Source organism: Scophthalmus maximus, unplaced genomic scaffold, assembly GCF_022379125.1.
Source record: "Scophthalmus maximus strain ysfricsl-2021 unplaced genomic scaffold, ASM2237912v1 un_3, whole genome shotgun sequence".
Taxonomy (NCBI): Eukaryota; Metazoa; Chordata; class Actinopteri; order Pleuronectiformes; family Scophthalmidae; genus Scophthalmus; species Scophthalmus maximus.
This window is the reverse complement of record NW_025917012.1, coordinates 82,239-109,299: the sequence shown is the minus strand read 5'-3', so window position 1 is coordinate 109,299 and position 27,061 is coordinate 82,239. Positions and strand designations below refer to the sequence as shown.

Genomic DNA, 27,061 nt, shown 5'->3' with positions numbered 1-27,061 from the left:
AAGACTCTCAACGCCACCAGTGTCAGGATCCTCCTCTTCAACACCTGGTCCGACAGTGCGTAAGCCCGCTTTGACTTTGGCATCAGTAAGTAATGCGGAAGCACTGATACTGATACTTATATTTGTAATGTATTTGAATACCTTAATTTTAAAAGGATCCACTTCTCGTTATTTTTTCTTCTCATCAGTTTACGAAACCGCGGTTCGGTGAGTCTCATGGGGCCAATTTAACGCCAAACCTTGATTTGGCTAGGAAGCATGTGAACAAGGTAATGTAAGGAGAGTGACAGCTTATGACACAGTGAACAAGGTCTCCTGAGGAGCTCAGCAAAGCAGGAGGCATGACGATCCTGGTTCCATCCCTTAAGGCCCTCCAGAAGGTACAGCTGGAAATTCAGACCGTTGGCACTCATTCCTTAAGACAGAAGCAGTATGAGAAATAACTATATGATGTTTTTTGTCACTGTTTACAACATAATAATAATAATCATATTTTTTTCATACTAACCTGGAATGAACCTGTTGAGATGCAGGTGGAAGGACTCGAGCGATGTGGACCCTCTAGCACACCTGTCATGTGGCAGGACGATGCCCTCCTTGGTGGTGGTGCCAGTCTGAGCATACAGGAGTACACCTGGTTCATCCTGGATGCACTTAACGTGCCTCCTCTGGGTTTGCAAGATGTCCTGCATCCTCTCCTTGTTTTTTGCGTTTTCATTTGTTAAATATATGTTGAAATGATCTTGTTTTAATTACTGTAATAACTATTTTGGGAATAACAATTTTGTATTTATAATGTTGTTAACTGTGCTCTCATTCTCTCAGCCCACAAGTAGCGCTTCGTTGTCCTCGGCCGTGTCCAGCACTGTTTCATGCGCCACAGGGAGGAGGACCCCTTCACCTGGCCACAGTCCCAGGAGATACGTTCAGACTGTTTCCCCTCTGTCTCTTCCTCCTTCTCCTGTGTCTTCGATGGCCTCCACTTCCTCGGTTCCATCAGCCGCTACTAGAGTTGAGAGAAACACTTCAATTAACTTGTTGTCTTCACTCCCACTTTTATTAAACTTGAAACAATGATAATATTTAACCCTTTTTTAATTTTAATTTACAAATCAGGAAGTGTCAGCTACCACCTCCACTGGTTCCTCCTCTGCTCCTCTCCCCCCTGTGACCTCAGCACCTGCCGTTGCTTCTACATCTATTGCCGGTCCCTCAACCCATCCTGCTCCTGACCCTCTTCCGTTGGCCGGAAATGTGGAGGCTGATGCTGGTTCAGCCCCTGGCTGGCTCCCTGCTAAACTCCTGAAGACCATTCCTCTTCAAGATCAGAAATGGATTTCAGCAGCTTTGTGGAAGCACCAGCGGCTGCGCTCTGACCTCAAACTCTGGTATGATCCACCAGAGCCAGCATTGATTTATCACCAGATCCCCACTCCAGAGCGATTTTTCAGTCACCGGCTTCTTGTGTGGATGCCATACCACCTTTGGAAGGTCAGGCTTACCTGTCCTGTGTGTGGTAAACATCTCACAGGCTATGGAGCCCACAAGAGAGCCCGCCAGGTTCTGGATATTGACAGGTATTACCTGTTGATAACAGAGACTCTCTGGTGCAGCGCAGTTGGTTGCAAAACCAGCTACATTTCCACCAGCAAAACCATTTTGGACCAGCTGGACTTGGCCCACAGGCTTGAGTTCCGAATAATCCTTACTCAAAGGTGAGTAACTGAGATTATTCATTTTATGTCTCTTTTTTTTTGTCATTGAAACACACTGCAAATGAGCTGATTTTATTGTTTGTATCTTTCCCTTTGTTTAACGCAGATATGCTTGTGACATGCGTGTCATACGATTTCTGAGACAGAGGACCCTTGGTAACAGTTCCTCCCGCTTGGTCAAGCAGCTGAGGGAAAACCACAGCGAGGAGTGGCTTAAGCACTCTGCCGGTACCTTGGTGCATGCTCGGACTTTGCTGCCCGGCCATGCCTGCTCCCTGTCCAGTTCCAGGAGCCGCCTGAGCCAGTAGCCATACCATCTCACAGGTGGATGCTGGCTGTTAATGGCAGAGACATCCTGAGCAGGCTTGAACACATCAAGGCCAGCATAACATCTACCTTTGGCAGTATCCTGAAAATGGACTCCACGAAAAAAGTACATATTTTTAACTGTGAATGCTGTAGTATTCTACAATGCAGTAGAATACACTGTACATTACAATTATTACATTAGAAGTACATTTGTGAAATATGAATTGAATGCTTTATTTAAAAACAAAGAAACATAGTACTATTATACAAGCATTACACATTTCCAATGTATTTAATCACCAACTGACCTTTATGTGTGATTACAGATCACTAAGAAGCTGTCGGGCCTTGCCAAGGGGACCGCCTTGTGGCTTACATCTGTGAGCAACAAGGTGGGCCAAATCCTCATCAGTGTCCTGACTGCTCAGGAGGGTCCCGCTCTGGACATTATGGTAGCTGACCTCATCCGCAGGTACAGCAATGCTGGTGTGACCCCTCCTCAGCTACTTTATGTAGACTGTGACTGTTGTCTGGAGGGCAGAGGGCAGACTAAATTGCAGCAAAGATTTGGTGGATGGCCAGACCTGGTTGTGAAACTGGATATATACCATTTCATGCGGCGACTGGCATCGGGGTGTACAAAGGATGCACATCCTTTGTACCCCATCTTCATGGCAAAGCTGTCATGCTGCATTTTTGAGTGGGACAGTGAAGATGTTGCCTTGGTGCGGCGAGCAAAGAGGGAACAGTTGAAATGCGAAGGTGTCCCTGGCATCACTGAGAAAATGGTAGACCAGCACATTACCAAGGATGAACTGGCCCGGCACTGCAGAAGGCGGACAAGAGGAGAGCAGCAGACCATTGTTCTGATTGAGTGCCTCTTAAATGAGCTGATGGGGGAAAAGGGCAGAGATCTTCTTGGTGTCCCTCTCTTGGACCAGGAGAGAATGCAGCACATCTGGCAAACCCAGAGGAGGCACGTTAAGTGCATCCAGGATGAACCAGGTGTACTCCTGTATGCTCAGACTGGCACCACCACCAAAGAGGGCATCATCCTGCCAAATTACAGGTGTGCTAGAGGGTCCACATCGCTCGAGTCCTTCCACCTGCATCTCAACAGGTTCATTCCAGGTTAGTATGAAACAAATATAATTTATTATTATTATCTTGTAAACAGTGACAAAAAAACATATAGTTATTTCTCATACTGCTTCTGTCTTAAGGAACGAGTGCCAACAGCCTGAATTTCCAGCTGTACCTTCTGGAAGGCCTTAAGAGATGGAACCAGGACCGTCATGCCGCATCTCTGGCAGTCAAGCCTCCTGCTTTGCTGACCTACTCAGGAGACCTTGTTCAATGTGTCAACACACACAGTGTCAAGGTATTTGGAAGGAAGCTCGTCCCCTCTTTTCAGCCACCGGCCGTTTACAATGGTGAGTTTGAGCTTTTCATAGTGATGAGGTTATTTTTCATATGCATAAAAAATAATACACTTTTTAATGCATTGTCTGAAAGCCAATTTTCCTATTTCTATTCTCTTGTCTGTCTCAGGGGAGCTAATAGGTATCGATTACCTGTACCGCCAGACAGGGCAGGCCCTGCAGGATGTACATCCTGACTCGGAGGAGACTGATCAGATGCTGGAGGATGTAGGCACTGAAGAAGAGTTGGAAGTTGAGAGCTTTGAGGATGCTGGTTTGAGCCTCAGCCTGGACCCAACCATTGAGCTGCTGGACTTGTCCTCTGGTCCACCACCTGGCTGACACCACCAGCTCAGCCAGCATTCCAACTCCCTCCTCTCTCCATCTCACTGCATCTCGTAGCGCTGCAGCAGCGACTGAGCAACATGTGGTAATTATTCTTGTCACATGTTTTTTGTCATATGATGTCAGTGAATTTACATTTAGCTCATGGTAATCTGACCTTAAAGTTTCATTGCAATCTTTATTTTTAATAACATTGCAATAACGAAAAAGTAACATGAATAAAGGGCAATGATTTCACATGTGAAGAATAAATGAATGAATAAATGCATAATCCAAACAGATAAACTCTGATTTAATGCCATTTTATTTCTAGATTGTTCACGAGCCCTCCGGCCCATCAGCCCTCCCTGCCGGCTCCAGACTTCCTGTAGTGCTCCCAACTACTACCAGATTCCAAGCTACTGTCCCTCCTGCTGCAACTGCTGGTCCTTCGGCATCACCTCCCATCACTCATGCTGCACCTCAACAACAGCTTGTAAGTGCTTTTGTATATAATGTGTCATAATCTCTTTTAATTTGTTGTATATTGTGAATTTGTATTTGTTTTCTAATCCTTTTTGTTTCCCAGCCTTTGGATGTTCCAAAAAGAATCAGGTCTGGCCTATCAGCTGTCACCACTGGCTCAGCTTCTGTTCGTCATCTTCTCCCAACCACACTCACAACCACTGTCCCTGCTGCTGCAGCTACTGCTATGGCTGGATTACGAGCCATCACCCCAGCAGCACCTGAGCAGCAACAGGTGAGTCTATTATGTGACAATTTATACTATGCCACGTGTTAGGGTTCTGTTATGTTTTTTTTCTCACTATAATGTACTCTTACTAGGCTGTGGATGAGCGTTGTGTCCCAGGGATGGAGCGTGTGGACTGCCTAGCCGAGTACTTGGTTGGGCTGAGGACTGAAACTGGCCAGACGCTCAACAACCAGCAGGCCAGCACTATCATAGCCCTGTGGCAGAACCTCCTGCCATATGATCAGCAGCGGGTGACATACGCTGCACGCCACCAGGTGCGTCTCACATCAGGTCGCTTCAGGTGTTCCAAAAAGAAACCTGAATTTACGCCTGGTGTGGAGAGTATGACCCGCTGTGTCTTAGGATCAACAGGATTCCAATGCTCAGTGGCCAGATTGTTGTCGTTTGGTAGAGTCCATCTTTGTCAAACTATGTAGCATCTATAAGAGCCCCAAAAAACAGGGCAAATGTGCTCTGACTAGATGGACTCTGATTCTAAGGGACTACAGCAAAATCAGGCAGCTGGTCCTGGCTAACGGTGCAGTCATGCAGGGCACTACTCTGCAGTTGTTTGATGTTAATCAAACAACTCTCATTCAGTGGCACAATAAGCGACTGAAGAGGCAGGACAGTAACATTCTGCTGCAAGGGGTCAACTTGCCTCCTGCAATTCCAGTAGCTCGTGCCCCTCTCCCACCCGTACAGGTATGCCCCGCTGTTGCACCCCTACAGCCAGGCCCTCAACATCAGTACCACTTGCCACCAAGTACAGCAGGACAGGCAGTGGTCAAGAGGAAGTCTGCTGCTCCAGCCCATCACCTCCATACCCCGAAGGCTCTCTGCCCGAGATTGCCAGCCCCGAGGCAGTTGTTTCCTCAGCCAGCACCTCCACCTACCTCTGCCCGCTTCCCTTTTGTCATCGACCCCAGCCCTGCTATTGGCCCAATTGTGTTTTTGGCCCCACAAGTACCTGCAGCCAAATCCATTGCCCCTCATGGCCCCCTTCCCACCCCATCACCTGCACGTAGGTCATACAATCGGACAACAGACAAAAATAAATGCAGTCAGTGCCACCAGCCCCGGAACAAAGACAATGGCCATGGTCAATATTATGGGTACATTTACTGTCCCCAAAATGCTAACATGTCCCTTGACCAGTGGATGGAAGAGATGAGGAGGAAGAGGGCACAACAAAAATAAATCTGTTTCATTCTTTAAGTGTAAAAAGTTTTTAAAAGATTGAAAAAAAGTTATATTTTTATCATATTCCAAGTGACCTTGTAAAGTATGTAGAGTTTTCTTTTGACAGTTTTATATTTGTATTTATTTATTTTATTTATTTTATTTATTTTATTTATTTTATTTATTTTATTTATTTTATTTATTTTATTTATTTTATTTATTTTATTTAAATATTAAATCTAATTTTGTTTGCTATAGTCACGTGTGAGTAGATATTTAAGTTTGTCTGTATGTAGCCTTTTAAAGTATGCAGAGTTTTATTTATGTTTCTATTTCTTATTTGTATATTCCTTATATTTATTTTATATAGTGATTTCCTTAGTTTTTGGTTCATAAATGTTTGTTGCATATGTGTGAGAGAGAATAGAGATTCATATTTCGTAATAAATTTGCACTTTATTTCGCCAGCAGTAGTTTTGACATTTATACAAAAATGATCTGTTCTGTTTTCAATGCTTTGAGGAGGAGCTACGGATCCAAAGGTTGCCGGATCAAACCCCAGTGGTCATAAGCTTTTTTAACCCAACTCTTACCAAGGATTATGAACCTTTCAATTATCACTTAATAACTTATACAAGGACCTCAGCTTTTTGAGAATGCCAGAGAGCCACATTTCCCTTCTTTTTCTCTCTTTTTCTTCCTTTTTCTCTTCCCCCTCTCTTACCCTTCCTTCCCCTTCTTTCCTCTTCTTCCCCCACCCAAACAAACTATTGTTCCCCCAGCTTTAGCGGAGTGAACAGCACCAGCGCCCCCCACTGCCGAGGACCCGGGTTCCAATCCCCCAGCACCCGAGAGTATTCAAAGATCCTAGATCACCCCTCTGACACATCATGTGACAGCACCATACCAAATGGCAATATCAATAAAGCATGAAAGTGCCCTAAAAAAAAACCTTTCACAGAAAAAGCACAACCTTGACAAGGCCAACAAGGACATGACCTGGCAGTCGCCTAGCTCAGTGAATAGCGTGGACCCAGGTTAGACTAACGGTGCACCCCCCAAGTCACAAAATCCCAGGGGGGACACAGCCACGTATCTCATTCACACATTTTATCTGAAAATCCCTCATCTGGGGGGACATAATGCGGTCCCGTGGATGGGGGCTCCGTCCCAGGAACATGGGGACACCTTCCCTGGGTTGGCCCCGACCCAGGTGAATCCGTGTATCATTCGTTTTTCAAAATAAAACCAAAAAATAAAAAAACAGAAAATGACTTGTTTTCTCAATATTTTTTCCAAAAATCAAAATGAAATAGTGGATAACGATTCGTTTTTCCACTTTCTGTTTTTGTGCTCAAATGAAAAATGGCAAAAACGGATAACGAGCGTTTCATCCAATTTTATTTGATGTAAGTTGAGTGACCCGGAAGTGACCTGTGACCAGGACGTTTTGGGTGACCTGTGACCAGGACGTTTTCAGTGGGCCTGCAAAAAAGTCATGAAGACTGGAGGTATGTTCGGAATAATCTGACATAATTAGGCAGCTTTTTGAGGAATGCAAAACTCATGCTGAAATTTCCACCGCGTTGCAGCAGTTAGGTGTCCCGAGATCCTCCAAAATGTCCATCAGACAATTCTGTGTTCAACACCAGCTCAGGCGGAAAAGACGTGTCAGACGCAGAAATGGAAACGGCAATCATGTCATCAATAGATCAGGTAAGTGTTCCCATGTTAACATCGAACAACACGTACGCTATTCATATTTATTCGTGTTTACATATCAATGTTTACACAATATTTTGCACCCTCACTCCTTTCCGTATCCTTGGAATATTTATTCAGTCCTGTGCGCTGTGCCAAATTTATATCTATCAATTTGATATGTATCTATTTATTTATAATTTACCTTGTGTGTAATTCTGTAAACGATACGCTTCATGTAACTTAAATCACAGTTTTGTTATATGCGTTTGAATGTTAATCTTTATTAAGGTTGAAGTCTTAATTACACGGCTAGGCCTAGAGCTTTAAATTTTTTTGAGTTGCTTTAATGTGGTGCTCACATGCTGTGATGTAATGAATGTAATTTAATGCTGGGATTGGTGTAAGGCTGGCATTAATACAGGCCTACACATGAAGGCCACTTCAGGCTTAATGTACAAGGGGATGTCAAACACCCAGTAAATATCAGAGTACATGTCACAATAAGAGCCAGGTTGTTTTGAAACAACCTATTTGGTATCAGTGTAAAGGTCTGAATGTGGCCTTTAATTTGAATTATAACTGTGTCAAATCAGAAGTCCCTGGCCTGGGAATTTTTATGAATTGTTAAGACATTTAGATGATCATCTCAGGCTTGGCTCAGCTGTAGAGCTGATTAAAAAGGCCGGCCAGAACACAGCAAAAAGAAGGCAAAAAACGTTGAAATGTCACATAAATTGGATAGGACATCGCTTGTGGGATCTCACCAACACCCTCGGAGTATTTTTTAACCAGCGGCAAATGGCAGAGGTCAAAGGTCAAGGCTAGTTTTTTTTATATGATACGGTTCACAATTTCAGCCGTTCGAAAGCAAACACATATAAAATGGATGTCCACACGTCCGGTGAGAGCCCCCGAATCAAATGAGACTGCTCTTGTACTGATCCGACAATTCTATGAGTTATTTTATTTTTTTCATATTTGGGATAATTTTGCTTTACTGTTACTGTTATTTGAATTTATCCTTTATTGTCCCTAAATTGTTTGTGTGTCCTGCTGGCCTGATGAAGACCAAGTTGGTCAAAAAGTTGCCAAGAGGGAGTTTTCGTAAGCCAATTATTTAAAAAACTGGACTTTGAATCCTTCTGACTTAAGTCACAGTCGTCACTCCTTCTCTGACACAATTGTGACTGTCGTGCCAGTGATGTGATTCAAAGTCGGGTTTCGTTTACACCCTTTCTTGTTCGAGACCCGTGTTTCCTATCATCCCTCCTGCTGCACAGGTTTCCCATCCTCCTCTCTCCTTCTGCTGTACACTTAATGAAGCAGGTGGTGCAAGAGGAAGTGGAACCCGGGTCCATGGCAGCGGGGACGCTGGCGCTATTCTCTGAGCTTGTTTTTCTGTAAAAGGTTTTTTTTTAGGGCACTTTTGTGCTTTATTGTCTATTTTGGTGCTGTCTCATGCTGTGTCAGAGGGAATTTTAGAATCCTCCGGGGCACCCCGGAGTCTCGCTCAAACCCGGATCTCTTCTGGCATGTCTTTGACTGAAGCAGTGGCAGGAAGGTTCGAACCCGGGTCCATGGCGGTGGGGGCGCCGGTGCTATTCACTGAGCTATCCGGCGCCCAATGTGTTTCCATGTCGCAGTTTGATTCATTGCTTCAAAAGTCCATCAGAATTTTTCATCATTGCTTTCTGTCAATTATTTTCATTGCTCCATGTAATACCATTCATTTTTTGTTTTGTTTAATAAATTAATTTTAAAATACATCTGTCTACACCCTCACCACTCTCTTCACCCCAAGCATAACACTGACTCCAGCATAGGAACTTAATAGTTCAATTAATTAAGTTTATTATTCAAGTTTAAGGGGTGGGAGGTGACATCCAGGTCACGTGTGTGTCTGACCTCTGTTAGTTATTTTATATATGCTTTAATTCCAACATGGTACACACCAAAATAAAGCTCTTTCCAATAAATCACAATATAGTCATGATGAAAGGAGATGAGGCCCACAGAAATCAGTGGAGGCTGGGTAGAGGTTCACAAACCACGATTGCCGAAGATGGACTTGTAAGGAAGGTTACGGTCTGCCTTGGTGACCGGGATCTTGGGAAGATGGGGAGCGTCTCCATTAGATGTCTGAAGTTGAGCGGCCAGTTCAGAAGCTCGTTCTGCTACTGGAAGCTGAGTAGACCTTTCCACTCACTCTACAGTTTAAAACTTACAGTTATAAGGTTTGCACTTCACATGAGGTATTTTTTGTTCTTTACAAGTAAGGTCGAGGTCATTTGAATCCTTTGTACCTAATGTCATCTGTGTCCCATTATTTACTCATGATTGGTGGGAGTGTAAATGACTCTTAAACGACTCAAATACGTTTACTTTGGATATGCTTGATTTTGTTAAACATGCCTTTATTTTGTAGGAACATTTCCTGGCAAGGCAGGAAACTGTTCCCTGAGAGTGGGTAACTTGAACGAGGGAGAAGTCCGAAAAGGAAAAGTGTGAAAACGGGATTTATAGGACGATATTGTGTTATTCTTTCACACAAATAAGCGCCTAGCTGGAACGGGAACAAGGTATTTTGTGATTTATGTTGTTTTATTCATGTTCTGTGAAGAAGTGTTTGATTTAACTCTTCATATAGCCATGCTGATGTCAAGTTCTACATCGTGGTTTAAGCTAGCTCTCTATTTTTTGGATATGCCTGCACATTTCTATTTAAATGTTTGGTTAAAGTGTCATTCAAAAGGTGTGTGTATGTTTGTAAGAGCTAATTTTTGTCATTTCTTTGTCCTGTAGCTCTTCCGGTGTTTTCGTATGGAGGATATGAAGGAGAGGAAAGTGTTTCTGTTCAAATGAAGGCTCACGGCTGAACATGAAAATAAAGGACACTAAGAAACCTCAGACAGACAGACAGGTCTACACCTCCACTGCTTCATCAAGTGTACAGCAGGAGGGTGAAATCCATCAGACAGACAGGTCTACACCTGCACTGCTTCATCAAGTGTACAGCAGGAGGGTGAAATCCATCAGACAGACAGGTCTACACCTCCACTGCTTCATCAAGTGTACAGCAGGAGGGTGAAATCCATCAGACAGACAGGTCTACACCTCCACTGCTTCATCAAGTGTACAGCAGGAGGGTGAAATCCATCAGACAGACAGGTCTACACCTCCACTGCTTCATCGAATGTACCTTTGATGCACCTTATTTAATCAACCTATTATTAATTAACCTATTATTATTCCTATATTAACCACATTATCCTTAATGCCTTTTTTTCTCATTTTCCAGGAAACCTGCATACAGACACTATCTGCTTTGCCCATTGTGTCTTAAAACACAAGAGACCCTGTCATGCCATCTGCGGAGGGCATGCTTGAAGAACAGGACTGAAGCAGCCATTGAAGCCGTGGTTGAAAAGGCCAAGTTGGATGTTGTGGACCTCCTGAAGAATGGCAGGGCTTTTAGTTATGCAGTCATTACTCAAATTATGGCGGATGCAAATCCAATCCAAAGGTTGGTGGCTTCCACAATACTTCTTGTTCAATCAGAGTTCCCAGAATTCCTGTGAGAGGTCATGTCTGAAGCAAAACAGTCATGTCTAGAAGGTAATTTAACATGATCTCTTTTATTTTCAGGTTGAAAATGTTGCTCGGTATCTCTACAGGCACCATCCCTGCAGTTTGTCAATGACAGAGAGAATATCCGACAGTACCTCCGTGACCTCTCTGAGGCAAAAATGAAAAAGACAACACAGCAGAATTACCTCAAGAGCTTGAAACGGTTGGTAGCAGTTTTTTATTATGATGTCAACAGTGTAGTAACTTGTTAGTAAATTACCCTTTCAGCCAAGCTTCTGTATTTTGTTGCGCATTTGGGTCTGAACCTTACTCAGCAGCATTAGTGGTTGTTAGAACATGTACATACTTAAATCCTCTTACTTCCTCTGACAGATTCCTGGTTTTCCACAGTGTCCAAACCAACCTGAGAAATCAGGATAAAGAGTGCCAGCACTTCATTGCCTTCATTGGTTCTTTGCAGCGCATCCTTGCCAAGCACTCAAAGAAAGAGATCACCCAAAAGAGGTTTGTACCCATATAAATGGTCAAGAACTGGTAGTCCTCTCTCTGCCTGCTGTAATATGACTTGTTAATAAATTTGATATTTTTTTCTCATAGGCATAGCATGTTGATTGACAAAAATCTGTTGTCGACAAAAAACTGCTTGGCTGTACTGGAGGCGTCCAAGAAGGAACCCTGGAAGGACGAGATGGATGGAGAAGAACGATTCTTCCTCTCCACCGCAGGGAGGCAGATCCACAGTGCCTCCAATGACCTGTCTTGTTGGCGAAAGGTTTATGAGCGTTGGGAGAAGAGGCAGTTGAAACTGCGACAAGAATGTGTGCGCTGTGAGTATTTTCTTTCCATATTTATAATTCAAAGTTGTAAATTATTGTCTTCATGACTAACACAACTTATTTTTTTGACAGCACACTTCCCTTGGCGTCAGCCAACACATAAGCGGCTCGAAGAATGTGTTGCAAAGCAGGCGTGGGCGGGTAAAACTGGTAGCCAACGACTTCTTGAGAGGTGGACACCCTCTGGATCCGAGGATAACATCATGGACTGCAAACAGATTCAGACACTTGTGAGGAGGACTCCCGTAGTCTGCCAGGCATCAGCCTTCAGACATTCTGTCGCATGTCCCAGACCTGGTGAAATGTAACTGAATTGTCTTGGCCAGCTCTGCCTCGATCTTCATCTGAATTCATCCCTGTAGCCAAATTTACCTGGGGGGTGCACCGGGGTCGGTGCACAGCCGGGGAAGGTGTCCCCATGTTCCTGTGAGGGAGCCCCCGTCCCCGGGACCGCATAATGTCCCCCCAGATGAGGGATTTCGGTTAAGTGACATCGCGACTTAACGAGACGAAATAACGTTATAACATTTCGTCTCATTTTGGTCAACGAAAATGAAGAGACGTTTTAGCATATTTTTTATTTTGTCAACCACATTTAGTCACGTTTTTATTTGTTTACAATGATGCATTATTTATTTAATTATAGTTATCTTCATATGACCTGCATTTGCGTTGCATCTCATCTCATTTTTATCACGTGGGTTTGTTGAAGACAATATTTAGTCATAATTTTCGTTGATGAAAGCAACACTAGTGTGTAGGAGGCAGAGGTGGTGAGGGTGGAATATAGCTTATTATAGCTTAAATCACATTTACAGTCTGATTTATTTAATTATATATGCAGGGCTCGTGGCAGGCTCCACAACCGAGTTCTGTCTGAGTTCGAATCGACGGCAGGGATGAGGCGCCAATCACTGAGCTATTTTACTGGTGGTTTACTCTGTTCTATTTTAGTTGACAGAGCTAGGAAGACACTGTGACTGAATAGTGTCAGAGGGATTCGAAGCTGGGTTGCTTTTCCTCCTGAACCCAGGTTTTCCATCCTCCTCTCTCCTTCTGGTTTACACTTAATGAAGCAAGTGTTGCAGGAAGGAGTCGAACCCGGGTCCATGCCGGCGCTATTCACTGAGCCAGCCGACGCCCAATACTTTTGCATGTCTTTGTTTGCCCCATTTTTATTTTTATTCAGTGAGCTGCGTTCTTATTTCAATTAAAGCGGTGGGGGGGGCGACTCTATTCACTGAGCCAGCCGACGCCCAATATTCTTGCATGTCCTTGTTTGCTCCGTTCTTATCGAATTCCGGGATCTTGCACTGATCTGTTATGGTGCTGTCACATGCTGTGTCAGAGAGAATTCTGGGATCTCGCTCTTTCCTTCTCTGGCACGACCGTGACTGAAGCAATGTCAGAGGGATTCAAAGCCGGGTTTCTTTTCCTCCCTCTCTCCTTCGAGACCCGTGTTTCCCATTCAACCCTCCTGCTGTACACTTAATGAAGCAAGTGTTGCAGGAAGGAGTCGAACCCGGATCCACGCCGGCGCTATTCACTGAGCCAGCCGACGCCCAGGTCATGTCTTTATTCGCCTTGTCCAGGTTGTGCTTTTTCTGTAAAAAATATTTGTATGGCACTTTCAGGCTTTATTGATATTGCCATCTGGTATGGTGCTGACCCGGGTCTCTTCTGGCTCTGTCACGACTTTGACTGAAGGAGTGTCAGGGGAATTCGAGCCCGGTTCCACGGCAGCGGGGGCGCCGGCGCTACTCACTGAGCTATTCGTTGCCCAATAGTCTTGCATGTCGCGGTTTGCTCAGTTCTTATTTCAATTGACAGAGCGAAGAAGTCGGTCGCTCCTTCTCTGGCACGACTGTGACTGATGCAGCGACGGAGATTCGAAGTCAGGTTTCGATTGCTCCCTCTCTCTTTCTGCTTCACACTTAATGAAGCAAGTGTTGCAGGAAGGAGTCAAACCCGGGTCCACGCCGGCGCTATTCACTGAGCCAGCCGATGCCCAGGTCATATCTTTGTTGACCTTGTCCAGGTTGTGCTTTTTCTGTAAAATATATTTGTATGGCACTTTCATGCTTTATTGATATTGCCATCTGGTGTGGTGCTGTCACATGCTGTCTCCGACTTTTGGGATCTCGCTCTTTCCTTCTCTGGCACGACCGTGACTGAAGCAGTGTCAGACCGTCTTTCCCATTCACCCTCCTGCTGTACACTTGATGAAGCAGTTCAGTGGTAGACCTGTCTGTCTGAGTTTGAATCAACGGCCCGGATGAACGGTTTTCTTCGTTCTTATTTCAATTGACACCTCCCTCTCTCCTTCGAGACCCGTGTTTCCCATTCAACCCTCCTGCTGTACACTTAATGAAGCAAGTGTTGCAGGAAGGAGTCGAACCCGGATCCACGCCGGCGCTATTTACTGAGCCAGCCGATGCCCAGGTCATGTCCTTGTTGGCCTTGCCCAGGTTGTGCTTTTTCTGTGAAAAAAAATTCGTAGGGCACTCTCATGCTTTATTGATATTGCCATCTGGTATGGTGCTGTCCCATGCTGTGTCAGAGGGAATTCTGGGATCTTCAGATTAGGGATGCACCGATCCGATATTAGGATCGGGATCGGCTCTGATATTGACTAATTAGCAGGATCGATATTTATACGTCGACCTCCGCTTGTGTAGAGAGCGCGTACACGTGAAGACGTACCGCACGTGGAGAAAGAAAAAAAGGATCATATCCCACGCACACACACCAGCTTGAAATATCCAAGTAAGTCAGATAATTATGACATGGCCCGCACCAAAAGGTGGCAAAGTGACTGGACTGATGAGATTTGATTTATTTTACCGGACCATGCCGACGCTGAGAGTGACAAAGTGACAGCTGACGCGCTCTCTCTCCCTCTCTCTCTCTCTGTTTAAGTGTGTGTGTCTCACACAGTCGCTCACTTTGCTCTTCTTGAGGTGAAGGGTTGTACAGATGCTGCTGACAGCTGTATTTGTGGACATTTTGCAGATGGGTTTAAAAATCTGCACTAATGGTATTGATGGCATGCATATCTGTGTGCCTCTTGCTATAGTGTTATTAATAAATGCTTTTTGCTGTTGTGAATATCAGAATATATCCCACACACCTGGGACCTTTTGAACTACTGCTCCCTCATTCTCTTCCTTTATGTTGAGCCTCTATGTGTGTGCTGTAAATTAAAATTTACTTCTTACTTGAGTCACAGATGCAAAAAGGTGTGAGCCTGCCAGGGTGGTTTTATTTTTTTATTTTTTTTTAGCGTTGGTGTATAGAAGAACATTTAAACCCCTGATCTTAATATTGTAGTGAAGAGCTTATATAAACATACATTAACTTTACTATATAGAGTTTGAACTGCAGATATATTTTAATTTGAAAAATATATATTTATAATTGTCATTATAGTTATCATTCTTGATGTGGACGGCACATTATCCATTGTATCTCATCCACTGTACCTCCTTCCATTTTGTGTGGATAGGCTTAATGGCCATCGTCAGCTACAGGTAACCCTCCCCCACACTGCAGACAGTCAAGGTCTGGCACAGATTCACACTGTTTCAAGTTACTCACTTCTCAGAAGCACAAGAAAGATTTATTATATTTTCTACAAATTGGACTCATGTTGAATGTTTTCATTGTAAATAGTGTCTAATGTAACAATAAAATTGCAAGAGAGCTTTAAAAATTGTTTTTATGAATATTTATTGTAGTTTTAATATGCTCAAAGGGAAAAGGGACATCACCATCATGTGACCGCACCATACTCTGACACAGCATGTGACAGCACCATACCAGATGGCAATATCAATAAAGCATGAAAGTTTCGAAGGAGAGAGGGAGGAAATTCAATTCAATTTCAATTCAATTTTATTTGTATAGCGCCATATCACAACATACATTGTCTCAAGGCACTTTACATAGTGAGGTCAATATTACAATATTACAGGGAAAACTCAACAAATCCCACAATGAGCAAAGCACTTGATTGTCAGTGATTACATTAGTCTGGTTACACCAACTTTACAGATCATGGTAGCACCAACTTTAGAGGACAGAGCCGTTCAAGCCCTGGGCTATCACATTTAAAAATAGATCATTTCCCCAAGGAGTTAAATGAACCTTGTCACGAAGGAAGAGCTGAGGATGATCAAACACGATTTGTGGATGATGTAGAGTCCTCCCATTAACAGACAACATAAAGGTTGCCATCACACTGTTGATGAACTTCCTTGCTTTGTCCATCTTTGCTGGCGGCCCATACCTCCAGTGGAGCCTCTGATTGATGGATGACAGCAGTATCTTCATTTCTGGAAACTGCTGGTGGAGGTCATGCAGGTCTCTCTTCATTGCCTCAAGAAGCAGCACGCTTTTGAAATGTCCAAGATCATTGCCCCCGCAGTGGATCACAAGCACTTCCGGAGGAGTTTCCTTTAAGGCATTGGCGGAAATAGGGTAGTAGGTCATCCCAACACATGCCTCCCTTGCCAAACCACTGGACACGTGCAGACGCTCCAAGGTTGGTCCCCATCGTCTCCCTTGCTCTCCTTTCACCACGTCGTACATAGCTATCTCCAACAATCCACACTTTGCAGGATGCTGATGGAAAAGAAAGTAACATATACAGTTTTAGTTTTAGTTCTCAATCTACAGCTTTTGAACTTTATTGTTCCTGTTTTACTTATCATTCAGAAGTTGCATAATAGTTATTATTTATCTTTTTTTTAAAACAGAATTTGTTAACAAATGAGCTTGTTCTGAAATAAACTAGCTGCAAGTTACTGAAAACTTCAAACCCTCCTTAGTTTGATGTACCAAAGATATCACCGTTTGTTTGAAGTTTATATTCAAAATATATTGTGATAATAACGTACCTTTCTCTCGGAGTGTCAATCTCCTGATGAATGTTACTTCTTCTTTACGATGCACAAGATGGACAGTTGACTTGACTTTACTGAAGAAAATAAAAAAAACTTGGTTAACATGGTAGACACTTTAATATCAGCACTTGTAGAATAACCGGTGGCTGGAGTTCTATGACCCTATGGCTACCATTTTTTACATGCTAGACATTGTAAATTAGCATAGTATACATTTTTAACTTGAATTGTCAAAGTTTTAACTACGTTAAATACTTTTTTAAGTCAAGAAAAATAATTTACCATGTGTAATTTACCTCATCTTGTATGCTGTTGCCAGGGGAAGCACCTCCAGGTTCCTAAAAACTCCTGTGAAATGTCTGTGAGGAGCCCAGAATATATTCATTTCTGATCAGCTATTTGGACAGTGATTGGTCCTTTGGGTGGAGCAGGAATTGTTAACCACTCCACCTGATACTGTAATGCAAATGTTCTCAAAAACCTACTTCCAAAAGAGAATGGGATATGGGAAAATTCCTAATCTAATCATGTCTGTATAGACAATGAATTTAGATATGATATTCATCAACGTTATGTGCCAAACATTGTTTTGAACTCAATGCTATTAAACAAAAAAGAAGATTTAAAAAAGAGTCCCCTGTTTGTCTTCAGAAAATGACACAAGTCGCCTTTTATATGGTTTGACATGACACTCACACTCCTGTATACATTAGGACCAAAAAATATGAGATCGCTGTAAATAAGCTTTTACAATTTTTAATCAGTTTTTGTTTGGTAAAGGAGGATAAGAGCTAGATATAGATAGATAGAACTCAGAAGTGACATTTTCAACTGGCCAAATGATACTTTTAGATTTTTGTTATTACACGAGGAACAATTAAATACAAAACACAGCTACTTAATATAGTTATAGTATCTGCCTAAAAAGCAAAAGGAACCTTATCACATCATGAACTGTATTGTTTTCTTACAAAAAGGATTTTAATAGAGATAACAAACCCTCCTGCACACTGTACTTTTATACCTTTTTAGTTGAAATACCAAAATAAAGCTTAGACTATGCTCTTTCCAATACTTCCAGCAATTCACTTATCTGGGTAATGTCCGCATCTGCGCTTACATTTCCCAAATGAGTGAGTTGTGAGTTGATAGTTTTAAGGGTCTAACATGATGATAGATATATGTTTGGAATGCTTGTATTCTGTAGATGTGATTTCAGCTATAATAAGCGATATTTCACCCTTCTTTCATGGTATAATGTCAGCATCTGTGCTGACTCCCCAAATGAGTTATTTGTGAATTAAAGTTTAGGGAGTGGGAGGTGACATCCAGGTCAAGTGTGTGTCTGACCTCTGTTAGTTATTTTATATATGATTTAATTCCAACATGGTACACATCAAAATAAAGGTTACATGAAACACAGGAGACAGATCTTAGTATTAGCATCACCACACTTTACTATCATAGACACACTTTAATAACAGACATATTCAAAAGGTACAGTGGCCTTAACATAGTTATAGTATGTGCCTAAAAAGGCAAGAAAGCATTTCACATCAGGAACTGTATTGTTTTCTTACAAATATTATTTTATAAGAGATAACAAACCCTCCTGCACACTGTACTTTTATACCTTTATATACAGGCTTGGATACTTTATTGATCTCCAAGGGGAAATTCAGGCAACTAAAGGAAAGTGTTAAACTGTTTTTTCACCTGAAACTAACAGTTGGTCATTCCTTTGTCTTGCAGAAGTACTGTAAATGGACAATCACTGATTTCTGGCCAACTGCTGTTTTTTGCATAATGGCCGGAATTATGAAAAGATCTAGCCAGCATCGTCGACACACCCCACACCCCTCACCCGCTCCAAGTCACTCACTTCTCACAAGGCAGCGCCCTCCACAATTATCTAATTTGCTTGAAAACATTGGTTCACTCAGAAGTGACATTTTCAACTGGCCAAATGATACTTTTAGATTTTTGTCATTACACGAGGAAAAATTAAATACAAAACACAGCTATCACATCATGAACTGTATTGCTTTCTTACAAAAAGGATTTTAATAGAGATAACAAACCCTCCTGCACACTGTCCTTTTATACCTTTTTAGTTGAAATACCAAAATAAAGCTTAGACTATGCTCTTTCCAATACTTCCAGCAATTCACTTATCTGGGTAATGTCCGCATCTGCGCTTACATTTCCCAAATGAGTGAGTTGTGAGTTGATAGTTTTAAGGGTCTAACATGATATGACATAAAGGTTACATGAAACACAGGAGACAGATCTTTGTATTAGCATCACCACACTTTACTATCATAGACACACTTTAATAACAGACATATTCAAAAGGTACAGTGACAATATGTATTGTCATTTTGCAGAGTACATGTACATAGGCAGAAGGTGCACTTAAAATCTAACCAGAGGAGCAATGAAAGCACAGAAGTGCAATGTGATATATACAATATAGACAGGTGGTGCAGTATGAACAATATAAGACATACAGTGCAGTGTAGACAGTAGTATACAGTTAAGAATGTGAAATTCACTGGTTTTGGAGATTGAGGCAGAGCTGGCCAAGACAATTCAGTTACATTTGACCAGGTTAGGGTTATGAGTAAAGCAAACTCTGGACAACCTGTAAATAGCCCCACCCACCGGTTATCCCCGCCCATCAACACATCTTTTGTTCACCTGCAGTCTTCTCCTAGGTCCCCTCTATGTTCTTATATGGTTGGTACATATAAAAGCAGGCCACTCTCTTCACTGAACCTGAGACTGACCCGCTGGAGACTGTGCCAGAGATCTACAGACAAGTGACAACAGCAATTTTCAGAATAATTTACTGGGGAAATCCTACCTTCTATTCTTCTACAAAAATCAGTTTTCATTGCTTCTAAAAAGCTTTTATTATTCCAAGTCTTAGTTAGTTTTTTGCCTTTGAGCCTTTTGCTCAGAGTTCCAGAGTTTTACCTTGTTTGTTTTTATTTCCGTCCAGAGTTTGCTTTACTCATTCCTGGGAAATGGCTCCAAGGTAAGGAACATTATTACTTGCTTAGATACTGGATTGTAAATAGGTGCAGATGGTTTTGCTTTTGCAATGTTCAGAGTATATGATTGTCACGCGGCAAAGTGCGAGTTCCGACACCACCGCACACGCGCAGCCACGGAGCACCGCAGCCAGGGCCCCGGCCCTGGCCGCCCCCGGAGCTCATGGAAGGCCATCGGCTCGGCCCACGACCCGCTGCCCGGGGGTCGTGGCCGAGGGGAGGAAAAAAAAACAAAGAACCGGCAAAGTGCGAGCTCCGACCACCACCGCACACGCGCAGCCACGGAGCACCGCAGCCCGGGCCCCGGCCCTGGTAGCCCCCCGGAGGCCCCCCGGATGCCATCGGCTCGGCCCACGACCCGCTGCCTGGGAGTCCGGGGCCACATTGGCTCTGGGAGAAACCAAACCGTTGTCACGCGGCAAAGTGCCAGCTAACCTCTAACCCCAGCTTTTGAGTTAGACCAATTGTGTTTTTTTTAGTTTGTCCATTTCATGCACCTTATTTAATCAATCTATTATGAATGAACCTATTAGTATTCCTATATCAACCACATTATCCTTAATGCCTTTTTTTCTCTTTTTCCAGGAAACCTGCACACAGACACTATCTGCTTTGCCCATTGTGTCTTAGAACCCAAGACACCCTGTCATGCCACCTGCGCAGAGTCTGCATGAAAAAGTGCACTGAAGCAGCCATTGAAGCCGTGGTTGAAAAGGCCAAGCTGGACGTTTTGGACCTCCTGCAGAATGGCAGGGCTTTTAGTTATGTAGTCCTTACTGGAATTATGGCGGATGCAAATCCAATCCAGAGGTTGGTGGCTTCCACAATACTTCTTGTTCAATCAGAGTTCACAGAATTCCCGTGAGAGCTCATGTCACTGCGCATGTCCCATCCCCCAATGGGCCACATGCTTTGTTTTGGTTAATGGCCCTCCTTTTGTTCTGGTTGATAGATGCTTCCAAACTCAAAACTATGTTTCTGCTTTCATCACAATCCCCTTTTACTATTTCTTTGAGTTTAGTTTCACACACTTTAATTCATTAACCATTTTTCAAATATCTTGTTTTCCCTATTGAAAGAATGATTGAGGAGCTGGAGCGTCATCACTTGATTGTGACTGGAGTCCCCCCCCCTCTGCCCAATGCCAATGCTGAGGCCGGACCATCCACCAGACAGCCAACTGAGACTGAGGCTGGAGACCAGGGTGAGCCGTCTGGAGAGTTTGAGCCATCCGACGTGACATCTGACAGCAGTGGCGAGGTGTTTCAATGGTGAGTGTCAGTATCACAACTTATCCGATGATGTGTGTTTTTGAGTGTGGCTCACATTAAATCCTAGTTATGCACTATTATAACAAAAGTCTTATCCCACATTGCAGTGACCGAGATGTGAATTATTCCAACAAGGCCAGGCAGCACATGCTTGAGAAGGGCCTTTATAAGAAGCATTCTCTGGACCATCCACTGCTGAGGGCCTTTGCCAAACACCTCAAGATAGATCTCCTCAATGAAAGTTTCAAACAGGAGGTGAGGACCATCATTACACACTGTGTTTATTAGAAACGTTAATTAGAAAGTTAATAAAAGATAAAGCAAGAAGCAACAGTCATGATTAGAAGGTAATTTAACATTGTTTATTTTATTTTCAGGTTGAAAATGTATCTCGGTACCTATGTCAACCCTGAGAGACCATCCCTGCAGTTTGTGAATAACAGAGAGAAGCTCCGACAGTACCTACGTGACCTCTCTGAGGCAAAATTGAAAAAACAGACTCAGCAGAATTACCTCAAGAGCTTGAAAAGGTTGGCAGCAGTTTTTTTTATTATGATGTTAACAGTGTAGACAATAGATGTAAATGGTTGTTATTACATGTACATACTTAAATCCCTGTACTTCCTCTAACAGATTCCTGCATTTCCACACTGTACAAACCAACCTGAGGCATGAGGATGAGGCACTCCATACAGAGTGCAAGCACTTTATTGACTTCATTGGTTCTCTGCAGAAAGTCACCTCCAAGCTAGTGGGCAAAGAGATCACCCAAAAGAGGTAAGTTTAAGTGTTTGTACCCATGTAAATGGATTACACTACAGAACTGGTACTCTTCTCTCTGCCTGCTGTAATATGATTTGTTAATACAGTTGATGTTTTTTTCTCATAGGCATGACACGTTGATTGAAAAACATCAATTAACACCACATGACTGTCGGGCTGTTCTGGAGGCTGCCAAGCAGGACTTTTTGGCAATTATGGGTAAACTGTCTGACGGTTGTTCTGACACCCTGGAGCCTGCCGAGTCAATCTTTGTGGTGTACTATCTCGAGGCCATCATCATCCTGAAACACCTCCAACGACCAGGCGTGGTGGAGCACATGACTATGAGTTTTACTGTGCTCTTTTGGTCTGTGTCGATAAATTGTTTAGCCATTACATTTACTAATCGTTGGGATATCCTCATTTTCTACAGGTCGGTGAGTGAGTTGCCAGGAAAGAAGAACGGCAACATTACGTCATTGGGGTAAAGGAGCACAAGACGGCAGCACATCAAGTGGCCGTGTTTGCCTTGTCAGAGGAGGAGGAGCGTGTAAGTTCATCACAGTGAGATCACATTTCCTGTGAGAACCTGTCAGAACGTGTTCAACAGCAGAAATTCATCTTAATTCCCCTTTCTCCTCTGCCAACAGTGGTTTGGTACATACTACGGACTGGTACGTCCACAGCTCCTTGAATCCAACAGGAAACGAAAGAGGGATGTGGAGGATGAGTGTAATGCAGAGGGCAGGTTCTTTGTCTCCTCCTCAGGGGGGGGGGCAATTTACAACCCATCAAATGACCTGATGAGGCTGCACTCAAAGTAATTGAATCATTTTCCATTTTCTGCTCATCGCTGTCTCAGGTGAGATGTCTTGATAAATTTCTAACATCCTGTTCAAACTTGCATTTTAGATACAACCTCCCGTCAGTGACCAGCCAGATGGCGCAGAGAACATTTGAGACGGCAGCTCAGCGCTTGACAGAAGCACAAAAGTCATTGGTGGCCGATTACCTGACCCATTCCAGCGCAACAGCCGAGAAGCATTACCGCATGAAGCAGTGTGATATCATCGTGAAGACCTCTCAGCTGTTGAGCAACATGAGTAAAGTCTCAAGGTGAGCATGTTTTATATTTGCCGACACAATGCAAACATAATCATGCACACCATAATCTATATTTAGGCACACTGAAAGTCTTATGTTTTTCTTATAATCTCATTCATTTATTGTTTTATGTAGTGCTGAGCCTTCTGGGGAAGGTACCAGGCATGGTGCTTTCCCATATTCATCACCCATCAAACAGCCAGTGATACGTCTGCCGAGGCTCCCCTCTCACAATGAGAAGGTCAAATTCTTCAAGGCATTTGAAACCCTCCTGCAAACTTACCCTCTTTCACTGAATGGGAAAAGGCCGGAAGTGAAACAACGTAGGAATGTGTCTCAAGAGTTTCAGCGGAAGCTTCACACTTATTGGGGGAGGAAGCAGTTGGAAATGCGTGAAGCACATACCTGCTGTGAGTATTTTCTGACCATATTTCACATTATTTTCAAGTAAAAATGATTGCACGATTCAAAGATTTCCATTATTGTATTCATGACTAACAGAACTTTTGTTATTTATTTTGACAGCAAACTTCAGTCGGCGTAAGCCAACAAAAGAGCGACTCGAAGCATGGATTAAAAGGCAGGGATGGAAGATGACTGCCGGCCTCAGCGATGAAGTTCTTAAGAACTGGGCACCATCTGGATCTGAGGACTGTACCACAGACAGCAAACAGATACAGAAATTGGTGTGAACACAGAAGTGGAGAGGACTTCACATAAGTGACTTTGAAGGCAAGGGCAGAGGAATCATTATGACCCGCATATTTGAGGCTGGCGAGGTGCTCTGTGACTACCATGGAACTATTGTCACATTCAGTGAGGGCCAGAAAATACACCAGAGCACCACTGACAGGGAGACTGGATATGTCTTCTTTTTCAAAAATAAAAAAGGAGAGTTAATGTGCATTGAAGCCCACTCGAACACCTGTGATTGCCACCATGGGATGCAGACTTTCGGCCTTCAGACATTCTGGTGTCCACTGGTATCTTGTAGCTCGCATAAACGGAGCACAAGTTATCACGGTCCAACCCAAATGATTCACTACATAGGTGTCCACTGGTATCTTGTAGCTCGCATAAACGGAGCACAAGTTATCACGGTCCCACCCAAATAATTCACTATATAGGTGTCCACTGGTATCTTGTAGCTCGCATAAATGGAGCACAGGTTATCACGGTCCAACTCTCGCGGTAACCCTGCTGGGGGAACTTATACCATGAGCATCACTCTCGCTCTCAACCTCTCTCACTCCCTCACTCCCTCCCTCACTCCTTCCCTCCACGTATTTACATTACATGTCGCTAACTCTGTGTTCTCTCTCTCCTAGTGTATCCCTGACCCGTGAGCTGCAGGATCCAAGCCTGACATTACTGTCATTATTATTATTATTACTATTACTATTACTATTATTACCTCTCTAAAAAGTAGCCAGCCCTGCATCTTCCTTCAGACATTCTGTTGGATGTCCTAGACCCGGTGAAATATAACTGAATTGTCTTGGCCAGCTATGCCTCGATCTCCACCTACAAAACCAGTGAATTTCACATTCTTAACTGTATACTACTGTCTACACTGCACTGTATGTCTTATATTGTTCATACTGCACCACCTGTCTGTCACTGTACCTTTTGAATATGTCTGTTATTAAAGTGTGTCTATGATAGTAAAGTGTGGTGATGCTAATACAAAGATCTGTCTCCTGTGTTTCATGTAACCTTTATTTTGATGTGTACCATGTTGGAATTGAATCATATATAAAATAACTAACAGAGGTCAGACACACACTTGACCTGGATGTCACCTCCCACTCCCTAAACTTTAATTCACAAATAACTCATTTGGGGAGTCAGCACAGATGCTGACATTATACCATGAAAGAAGGGTGAAATATCGCTTATTATAGCTGAAATCACATCTACAGAATACAAGCATTCCAAACATATATCTATCATCATGTTAGACCCTTAAAACTATCAACTCACAACTCACTCATTTGGGAAATGTAAGCGCAGATGTGGACATTACCCAGATAAGTGAATTGCTGGAAGTATTGGAAAGAGCATAGTCTAAGCTTTATTTTGGTATTTCAACTAAAAAGGTATAAAAGGACAGTGTGCAGGAGGGTTTGTTATCTCTATTAAAATCCTTTTTGTAAGAAAACAATACAGTTCATGATGTGATAGCTGTGTTTTGTATTTAATTGTTCCTCGTGTAATGACAAAAATCTAAAAGTATCATTTGGCCAGTTGAAAATGTCACTTCTGAGTGGACCAATGTTTTCAAGCAAATTAGATAATTGTGGAGGGCGCTGCCTTGTGAGAAGTGAGTGACTTGGAGCGGGTGAGGGGTGTGGGGTGTGTCGACGATGCTGGCTAGATCTTTTCATAATTCCGTTTTTTAATAATTGCCTGTTTGCCTCATTACACAACCAGGTAGATTATTGACAGAATGTATAAGCATAATTTAACTCATTGTACTGGCTTGAGTTTGGCTGCACAGATTTTTTTTTAAAAATGTAAAATGTTCATATTTTCCCAAGAAAATGTCCTTGAGCCTGTTGTAATGGATGGATGTTTTCGTTTATCCATCAAGGTTGTAAATTAATTCTTAATTTGTGATACTTCAGTGTTGTAGTATGGTTGTTTATTAGCTCCTGCATAATTTTAGACTTGAGGACACAGAGTGGACAGGATGTTTGTGTCAAAGTGGCAGTTATGATATGTTAACCTTCTTTTGAAAATCTACCTGTAGTAGTACCTTCAGTTTGTGACATGCACTAGGTGTACATGTTTTTCAAATTAGTGTAGAATACGATGGAATGCGCTCAGCTGTACATGTCACACCTTTGGTCTTGTGAAGAGCATTTACTAAATCTGAAAATGCATCAAGACCAGGATATCATTGTGAAATATCTGGTATGAATTTTCTTTTTGCTATTTCTATTGAACAAGATTCAAAATCCTGGTAGGCAAATTCAGTATTTGTCACATAATTCATATCTTAGATTTAAACCCCGGTGAATTGCTTGCAGACTTGACAAAATCTAATTAAGTTGTGAGTAACCAGACGGTTTCTCAGCACCTGATTTAATAATAGATTCAGCATGTTATGATCTCAGACCTCCAAGCTGCTGTCTGTTGCCTACCTTGTCTAAAACAAAACAAAAAAATGACCAAAGAAAGTGGACGTTGCCATGCAAGTACTGTAAATATTTGATGTTTGTTTTTGTACTTTTGTTTAAAATAAAATCTTGTGAACTTAGAAATTCAATTGGGCGTCGGATAGCGGTGCCCGACGAGGGATAGTCTGTATAACCCTGTCGAATCACGTCTCGGCATTTCCATCTTTTCAACAGCCAATAACTGACGTCTATCTCCATCTTTCCGGAGCGGTCCAATCTCGGCTCGTTATTTCCATTTTTTAGACGGCAAATCGCTGAGGTCTATCTCCATCTTTCGCCGCTGTTGAACTACGTCACATGTTTTCGTCAGCCAATCGGTGTGTCCACTCTCCATCTTCTGACAGCCAATCACCGTGGCCCCGCTACGGGAGTCACAGAAGCGCTCGAAATTCGAAGTTGTCGATTACCTCTTCGAATCCGAACGACACGACACTCGAATATCATCGAAAGGTAAGATGTCAGCGAAGTTGTTTCATTTTATCGGGTCGAGAGTGACGTAGCTAGCTGGAACATATGTATTACACACAAAAAACGACTTTAACAGGAGTTTAAAATAAAAGTTTAAATACGTTGTGAATTACGAATTTTTAAATTCACCAATTTATCAATTCATTCATAACTGTAGTGGCCATTACAGTCTTTATCAGCGTCGGTTACAGTTTTGCAGTATTGAGATAAAAGTGACTGTCATTACTTGCTGTCACTGTAGTTTGATAGATTAAATCTTGGTGAAAATGGCTCCTATACTGTTATTTAAGAGGTTCAGTAAGATAGCTTTTCTCGTACTGCTATAAATCATTTTCTTTTCGTGGTTTTTATCAATTAATGATTTATTATAAAGTTTTCTAAACTTGTATGTTTTGTCATGGCATAATAACATATTATACATGGAGCACAAATGTGTCAAAATTACCTAATTTACAAAATAAATATTTTTTTTTATGGTCAG

At 42.6% G+C, this 27,061-nt stretch overlaps 3 protein-coding genes and 1 long non-coding RNA gene across 4 annotated transcripts; 3 read left to right on the top strand and 1 right to left on the bottom strand.

Moving 5' to 3' along the window:
* Nucleotides 1-1,256: 1,256 nt before the first annotated feature.
* LOC124849339 lies at nucleotides 1,257-3,787 on the top strand. Its single transcript, XM_047330430.1, has 5 exons — nucleotides 1,257-1,715; nucleotides 1,822-2,148; nucleotides 2,351-3,155; nucleotides 3,248-3,457; nucleotides 3,576-3,787. The coding sequence occupies exons 2-5, from the start codon at nucleotides 2,044-2,046 to the stop codon at nucleotides 3,785-3,787; spliced, it is 1,332 nt and encodes a 443-aa protein (XP_047186386.1). The 5' UTR covers nucleotides 1,257-1,715; nucleotides 1,822-2,043.
* A 7,107-nt stretch (nucleotides 3,788-10,894) lies between these two features.
* On the top strand, nucleotides 10,895-15,545 carry LOC118299269. Its single transcript, XM_035622855.2, has 5 exons — nucleotides 10,895-10,932; nucleotides 11,084-11,199; nucleotides 11,370-11,501; nucleotides 11,595-11,824; nucleotides 11,906-15,545. The coding sequence occupies exons 2-5, from the start codon at nucleotides 11,156-11,158 to the stop codon at nucleotides 12,139-12,141; spliced, it is 642 nt and encodes a 213-aa protein (XP_035478748.1). The 5' UTR covers nucleotides 10,895-10,932; nucleotides 11,084-11,155; the 3' UTR covers nucleotides 12,142-15,545.
* Nucleotides 15,546-16,316: 771 nt separating this feature from the next.
* Nucleotides 16,317-17,083, bottom strand: LOC118299282. Its single transcript, XR_004789818.1, has 3 exons — nucleotides 17,034-17,083; nucleotides 16,732-16,811; nucleotides 16,317-16,456 (listed from the first exon to the last, which is right to left on the bottom strand). It is a non-coding gene; the product is annotated as an uncharacterized LOC118299282 (long non-coding RNA).
* A 5,454-nt stretch (nucleotides 17,084-22,537) lies between these two features.
* On the top strand, nucleotides 22,538-23,675 carry LOC124849818. The gene is made up of 4 exons (XM_047330432.1): nucleotides 22,538-22,646; nucleotides 22,739-22,942; nucleotides 23,066-23,340; nucleotides 23,456-23,675. Exons 1-4 carry the CDS (start codon nucleotides 22,630-22,632, stop codon nucleotides 23,620-23,622), a joined length of 663 nt encoding a protein of 220 aa, XP_047186388.1. The 5' UTR covers nucleotides 22,538-22,629; the 3' UTR covers nucleotides 23,623-23,675.
* Nucleotides 23,676-27,061: the final 3,386 nt, after the last annotated feature.